The sequence below is a fragment of the Phoenix dactylifera genome, chromosome 12 (assembly GCF_051530095.1).
Source record: "Phoenix dactylifera cultivar Ajwa chromosome 12, Ajwa_hap1_PhDact_Kaust_v1.1, whole genome shotgun sequence".
NCBI classification, from domain to species: Eukaryota; Viridiplantae; Streptophyta; class Magnoliopsida; order Arecales; family Arecaceae; genus Phoenix; species Phoenix dactylifera.
This window is the reverse complement of record NC_143201.1, coordinates 17007137-17014888: the sequence shown is the minus strand read 5'-3', so window position 1 is coordinate 17014888 and position 7752 is coordinate 17007137. Positions and strand designations below refer to the sequence as shown.

General features: G+C 35.4%; 1 protein-coding gene across 4 annotated transcripts; it reads left to right on the top strand.

The window, feature by feature from the left end:
• Positions 1 to 1235: 1235 nt before the first annotated feature.
• On the top strand, positions 1236 to 7478 carry LOC103716160 (uncharacterized protein At3g27210). Of its 4 annotated transcripts, none has more exons than XM_039118397.3 (4): positions 1236 to 1425; positions 1526 to 1769; positions 6618 to 6698; positions 6809 to 7478. In XM_039118397.3, exons 1-4 carry the CDS (start codon positions 1399 to 1401, stop codon positions 7264 to 7266), a joined length of 810 nt encoding a protein of 269 aa, XP_038974325.2. In that variant the 5' UTR covers positions 1236 to 1398; the 3' UTR covers positions 7267 to 7478. The 4 variants fall into 4 exon arrangements, with proteins under 4 accessions (XP_038974325.2, XP_038974326.2, XP_038974327.2 ...); XM_039118398.3 differs by having other exon boundaries at positions 1293 to 1405; XM_039118399.3 differs by having other exon boundaries at positions 1304 to 1425; positions 1531 to 1769.
• Positions 7479 to 7752: the final 274 nt, after the last annotated feature.

The window sequence follows — 7752 nt, the reverse complement described above, 5'->3', positions numbered from 1 at the left end:
TCCTGTCATACCCCACCTTTCTAATCTATATTCCATGACCTGTTCTCAAGAATGGCAGTTACTAGTAGTCTAATGCATCTTCAAGTAAAATAACAAATAAAGAAGTTGATAAATATCCTTTCCTTTTATTTTTAATATATGTCATTTGCTCTCTATAGATGTTGTTTATTTAGTGTGATGTTACTATGTGTTACAAGGTAAATACTATCGTAGCATTGTATCTTTCACACCAAAGAAGAATTTATCTTCTTTCACACACTTTAAAACTTTGACATTCATCCATCTGTATAAATTTCAAAGTGCCCGGTGGGCAATCTAAATGGTCATTTTGCATGAAAAAATTCATCTTTCTTTACACGAAAAATACAACTTTATCTTCATAATCATAATCATTCAGCTTTTTTCTAATTATTTGGGATCGGCTAGGCTACATAAGGTGAATAATATGAGTTGTAAAAATTGATATGATACAAGAAAGTTTGTGCGTGCTTTTCTTGTGGGGTACATAAATTTTGTTGATCATAAGTTGCTAATTCAATGTTAGATGGGTTTGAGAAATTTTGTTGATCATTTCAAAAGGTGCCCCTTTCATGCATGGTGCAACCCATGGGGGGCAGTTGAATGTGTGAGTTGCCAAGCCTATCATATGGGCTAGAGAATATGTGGCATGAACCTATTGGCGCCCCAGATCATTCTCCCTGCTGATGAGACAAAATAAAATACTGTCATGCTTGCCTCCCCCACCTAAGCTGATCCTCATCCCACATTTCACATGAGACAAAATAAAACTGATATTATATATTCTTAACAAAACTAGATTATATTCTTAACAATGGCAGTTACACTGCTCTAATATATCCTTTACAGGTGCAAATAAATAAAGTACTCCTCTTCCCAATTACTATACACGCCAAAGTCCACATCAATGTAGAGAAACAGAGCCTTGCATGTATTGAAATAAAAAAAATGCTGGCTTTATATCTAGGAATCAATCTTTCAAGTTAAAAAGCTTGGAACTATTGGTACATGTGACAATAGGACTATAGGAGCAAAAAGGAAAAAAAAATTCCAGCTTTCAACTCAGTGCACATGGAAATGGCACCACCCAATGAATAGTTAGGAGAAAGATAAAATGCCCACTGATTCATGTTGGTGGGACCCATTTAATGGCATTAATTGCCCACTCCCTAGACTTCCCTTCCCTTTCAAGTCCCTCTCTCTCTCTCTCTCTCTCTAATGTTCCTTTCAAGTGACTTGAAGTTTAGTTTCCTAACACCCTCCTTCATTAACAGAGGAAATAATCAAAAGGACAACCCCCCCCCCCCCCCCCTTCTTTTTCTTCTACCCCTCAGAAGAGCAGGGGACTTCTCTGAGGCTCTCTATCTCTAGCAAAATGGGATGTTTGGTATCCCTTCTTTAATCCAAGTAGAATCTGCTACCGTTCTATAAAAACTCTCTTTATGTCTATTTTTCTGTACTTTTTCTAACATTCTCTCTCTTTTTTTTTCTTGCTAACGCTGGAAAGATCAGAGCTTTGAGGCTATTGGGTGAGAAGACTTCTTCGATACATATGGGTTCTTGCGCTTCGGTTCAGAAGAATCCGGACACCGCTATGGGATTTCGGCTGGGTTTAGGCTCTAAGGCCAAGAAGGTCTTCATTCCTTGTCCTGCCAAAGAGAAGCCTTTGAATGGGGAGAACCCAGTTGGTGGGTTTGATTTCAAGGGCAAGGTTGTGGACTCCGGATTGGATCTTAGGAACCCAGTATTTGGTATGATCTTTTGAGGCCGTTTATTCCTTTTTTTTAAAATTTTTTGGGTGGAAACTTGGCTTTTCTTTTTAAGAAAAAAGAATTTTTTTGCCTTTTTCTGCCTACCAGTAGGTCTCTTTTTTCTTTTTCGGCTTTTTGGGGGTTGGTGGATTTAAAAAGATAGCTTTTTGGTTCGGTTGATGCTAATTTCTTCTTATATTTCTCTATTTAAGTCCATGAGTATGCTCTTATTCGCTTAATATTGAGACTTATTTTATGAATACTGAATATTGGGTTCAGGAACGTAAGCTGGAACTAGATAGTTAATAGTGTCTTTATATTTTCGTTCATATTATTATTCATTATAATAAGTATTGGGTTGTGGTCTTTGTTGTTGAAGTTCTGGTTCTAATATACCAGTTGATCTTTTAATTGAAATATGGAATCATCAAATTGGATTATCTAATCATGAAATTTGGATAATCAAAAGCCAGCAGCATGGGAAGTGCTCAAATTGTTGGGTCAGGATATCTATTTTATTTGATGCATGATCATGGCTGTTGTAATCCAAGGGTTATATCAGCATCCATTTGTCTATCACTTTGAAAGCTTTAGTATGATAACTTTTTATATTCCTGACTTATTAAGGCCTTCTTTATTTCTAGTTTTTTTCTTTTTTCTAAGTCATCTGTAGTGTCTTTATCCTTGGTACTTTATTCCTTGTTTCTCATCATATATATATTATGTATATGTATATCTATGTATCTATAGATATATGTATACATCTCTATGTATATATATATATATGTATATATGTACATATATGTATATATAGATATATGTATGCATGCATGCATGTATGTATTGAACAATACCAAGAATTTGAACCAGGGACCTCCTCCAAGAGCAAGCCCTCAGTAAAATGCATTGTATTTACTGTTAGACCTCAGTTACTACATCTCAACTTTAATATGTAAAATCAAAAAGAGAAAATAAAGCGATGCAGCTTTCCTTCTAACCAAGTTGCATCGATGATTAATTTGAATAATTGATTTCTGCCCTTTTACTTCATTTTGGATGGCATATATTTCTGAACCCATTCTACTATATCAATTTAACTCAAACATGTGAAGAGTATATATTATCATGGTAACGAAGTGATGTTGATGTTTGACTCATAACTGCAAGTACCCAAGAGTTGCTGTTGCTTCTTGACATTGACCTTGTGATTCTCTCTTATCCATTTATACCTCATCGGTGCTACATCTTTTGTCTAATACCCATTTTAAAAAGAAAATCCTTCTTGAGCACGTTTGTCTGGGTTAATTAAGTCTTCACTCATATTTTTTTTCTTCAATACCCAAATTATCTCGGTCAATTCTCCGAAACATTATATGTTATAGTGCTCTTCCAGTGTATTCATTATTTACTTTATTCTTTTTGGTGCTACTATAATTCCACTTTTGTAACACACATCTCAAGTGTGATGGTAAACAAACATATCTTAAGTGCTTGAACTCCCCGAAATAATTTATTTTAATTTGTTATTGGTGTGTCAGTAATCTATATGTTCTCCAGTTTCTGTATATAGTTTTTGGTAACTCCAAATTATAATTGGATATTTTATTTTTTTAATTTTAAATAAATAAAATTTAGTCCTTAAAATTGTCAGTGTCCAATTCAGAAATAATACACGAGACTGCCTTCATTTGTTTTCCCCACTTTTAGATAACTATACTTTTCTACTCAAGATGCTAGGATGATATTCTTTTTCTTTTGATTACTTTTCTTGTTCCTCTCCAATCAATGACATTAAAGCCAAAATTTCCCCAGAAAATAAAATTTGAGAAATGTGACATCATTATATAACTTGTTGCAGAAATTTGGTATTCCATTCTGACCAGATTTGAAACTCAATAACGGCATTTTGTTTTATTGTATCAATATAATACCCATCTATGGAAGGAAGTGTCATTAGGTCTTTTCCCTATTAACTTAAAACATATCCTGTCCATTATTGGTAGAGATATTAAGCATTGGTCAAAACAATAAACTAGCTGGCGTGTTTGATTCCATCATCAATTTGTCAGTACAAGCAATTTTATATTCTGTTTGAATCCTCTGCCCCAGATAATAACCTAGCATGGTTGTTTCCATGCTTAACTACCACTTCAGAAAAATAACCCTTTGTATCTAGATATGAAATATTAATGAGCTCTAGCTTTCTTACTGAATTAAAATAGAAATTAATTTAGACATAAATAAATCAAGTAGAAGCCTAGTAAAATCAACATACTTTCTTTCTTAAATACATAGAGAAGATAGAGGTTTTACTTTGAAGTATTTGGCAAGAAATTGCAATAGTAAATCTTTTTTCAGTCGAAGAATAAAACCTTACATTAGGTAAGTTTTTCACTACTAAATTTGTTGGGAACTTCCTAAATAATCCTAGGCATAGTACGATTAGTAGTGGTGATGAGATAGCACTGGTTGAACGTGGAATGTGGTGAAGTTGTATTTCCAAGCTTTATCTTGAATTAAAATTCTTAAAGGAAATCCTTCTTGGTCTGCCTTGTATTTAGAAAAGGTTTCATATGATGTTTTTATTCATATGCAGGCAACATAACGCATGTCATGTTTATGGAAACTATTAGATTCACATTGAGTAGATATCAAATGCAAGTGCTGTCGCTAAATCCTTACATATTATTTTGCTATATATATATAAATAAATTTTATTTATAAATCATCAAGTTGATGCAAGTGTCATGAGCAAGCCTACAAGTTGGTGGTTGGCACCAAGTGCTAAATTCAAACTATGGTAGCTTGCAACATTCAAAGATTCAAACTCTCATATTTGCAGTATTTGTTAGGTTTAAAAATGCCAATGGAAATTGTGTGGAGACTAGTCATTAGAAACCTCTGCCCGTGAAATCTATGATCATATCAGCAAGCCCTGTACCATTTGTGTCCTAGAAAGAAATGCTGACTTATTGCCCCATTTTGAAAACCACTACAATGGGTACCACCATCCAAGAAGACAGACTGAATGACCATTCTCATCTTTGAATTCAACAAGAAATTCGAATTTGCTTTCAGACATGTGAAGTTGAAAGAAGTACTCTAGCCCTATGCCTGTTTTGGCAGAAAAGTTTGGAATCTGTTTTAGAGGGCTTTACTAGGAACTGGTGGCTTATATGCTTAAATTTTCTTTTCTTCAAGGATACTGTTGTTAATACATATTGTTCCATATATAGATTAGCAGCTTTCCCAACATGTAATATTTAGCTTAGACATACTTTGCACAAACTTAGGGTTTCAAAGACGTATTTATCATGTAAACTGGGAAAGGGTTGGCATGCCAATCCAAGTTGGCTTAGGATATAGAAAGACACTAGTGACACGGCATTATTGGGTTAAAGGATTTGAATAGTGGATTGTGAGGAAGAAAGTCTTGAAGCAAAGTCACTACGTTGATTTCAGGATGGATTATGTTTGCGATTGGGAAGGGAGATAGAGTAAGCGTCTGATATTTGAATTGACAATATAATACTGGCTGTTTACCCATTGAATTTGTTTGCTGTTACCTCAGTGGGGACTCTTACGTTGGTCAAAAGGGGACTCTTATGTTGGTCAAGGGGACGAGAGATCTGCATTTATCTTTCGCATTAAAAATTAATGATGAAAATTTATGTGGTTAATGGTCTTATCAAAGGAGGGGTAGGATTCAATTAAAAGAGGAGAATATAAGTTTTTGGATGTGAAAGGCAGGGTATCCTATCTTGTATCTTCCTTTAAAGGCCTGTTGGTGGATGGTGGTCCAAGTGCATTTTGAAGGCTAGTATGTGGAGGTCTAAGTTCTTAACATTAGTCAAGCTTTTATTTTGACAACGACTTTTTATGTCCAAAGTCACTGCATGACGATATCACAGAAAGGAAATGAGATGATTGAGAATAGCTTTGTTTTTTTCTTTTGATCTTTGGGTACAAGTTTCATGGTAGTTCACCAAAGACTCCACTAGGGGTAAGGCTTGTCTGCAGCACCCGATATTCTTTTCCTTGTTTGCTGCAGTTAATGGCAATGACTGGCTTACTTTATGGTGCTCTTCCACCATGAGCATGGGCAGGGATGATATGCTTGCAGGGTTATAGCATGTTGTCTGGTTAATGATTTGCATGAAAGCGGATCAGTGTGCTACTGAAAATTGGGGCCTTAGAAAGGACTAACTTTAAACTTAATTGCCTAGGATCTCTGTGTTCTATCCAACTGAAGTGGAAACTAGTTTCCCTCATTGAAGAATTGGATAATGTAGTTTTGCTTTTTGATAACTCCTCATGGTTGCTTTGTTTCTTCTCTGCATTAGATGCAATTACCCTTTTATCATTCTGCAATGGAGGAAGATTTGCTAAAGTTCTCCACTCATTTCTAGTTTCAAGTATAATGTAACCTTCTCAAATAAACAATATAAATCGAAACAAGTGTTGATATGAGGGATTTGGTCAGTATCAATTTAATAAAGTTTTAGAGCTTCTGTAAAATAAATATTTTCATTTATCAGCCCCTTCATTAAGATAGCTAAGACATAAATTGTGGCAACTGTCTGGCAATATTTTCCTGTGTTAGATTCCCCAGTCCCTAATCTTTTGTTCCCATTAAGATTTCTGCAATAAGATAGAATCTCAAATTAAAGATCCATAAATGCACAGCTTTTGTAGAATTTATCATAAACAGCCACTTTGATCTTATTAAAGAAAAAGAGCAGCTCTGTTTGCAGGTTGCTTGGTTGTTTTGCATTGACAAAAAATTCTGTCTGTTGCACTTCTGGCACCAACTTTTACATTAATGTTGTCCTTTCTATGACTCGGCAGGTAGTAAGGAGGAGATCTTTTTTGACTCACAGGCGTGGTTAGACTCTGACTGTGAAGATGATTTCTACAGTGTCAATGGAGGTAAAACCACTGTAGCTTCAGCAAATTTGATTTTTAAAATGTATTGTTATGGTTGTAAATACAATTTCCATTTTCAAGAATATAACAGTAGTTTATTTTCTTTTATGCAGAATTTACTCCGTCTCGTGGCAGCACTCCAAATTACCAGATAACCACACCCGCAACACCTCGACTAAATGATACTTTCTTTATTGAGAAATTTTCTGACTCCAAATCAGAACCTTCTCCCACTGGTAGAAAAAAACTGGCTGAACTTCTTCGAGAATCATCGCAAGGTGAAAAGGATGTCAAGGGACAAAATGCTTCTGACAGAGAGAAAGTAGAAATCAATGGAAAGCCGGATGGTTGCAAAATCAACTCTGATCAACCTCCAAAATCATTAGATGGAACTCCTTACTTCTCTGGAGCCAGTTCTGTGTACAGCAGTGAGGTCACTCCCACTAGAGACCCCAAGAACAGAAAAAAGAGGACATGGAAAAGTGCACATTGTTGCTTGCCTAGCTTGGTACAGAGTTTTAGCTTTGATGAGAGGAGGCAGAAAATGAGCCAAGGACCCTGCGCTGCCTGATGTCACTATTGATCTGAGGGATGACTTTGGCCTCAATGAGTCTAGTCTACCTGTGGGTTGCTGCAACTCGAGCAACCCTATTAAGATGTCCAATCTGTATTTTAGTGTTCATATAGATCTGGATATTAGCTGTTCCTTGGATACCTTTGGAAGTATTGGATGATGGAAATTGGTATAACGAAGAAAGAATGGCAGATGTGTTTATATGTTAATACCTAATTGTCATCAAAGTGCACTCTTAATCATTTTATGAACATGCATCTCTAGAGTAGTTTTTGGTAATATCAGTGATCAGAAAATCCACGTACCGCAGAAGGATGAAGGAGAACCGAGGGGCGTGCATGTTAGGTAAATTTGACTGTTCTTAGTGTTTGTGCATTTCTTAAAGTTGATAATCCTAGAGGCAAAATGTTTGTAGAGTTTGGTATGATGTAGAGAATTGCTAATCTGAGCCTTATTTTTGAGTTACACAACTTCTTTTGTTTG

Coding starts and splice junctions, on each gene's coding strand:
- LOC103716160 (XM_039118397.3), top strand. CDS start 1,399: ATGTTTGGTATCCCTTCTTTAATCCAA. Junction 1,426..1,525: donor GTATCCCTTCTTTAATCCAA/GTAGAATCTGCT, acceptor AACGCTGGAAAG/ATCAGAGCTTTGAGGCTATT. Junction 6,699..6,808: donor TTTCTACAGTGTCAATGGAG/GTAAAACCACTG, acceptor TCTTTTATGCAG/AATTTACTCCGTCTCGTGGC.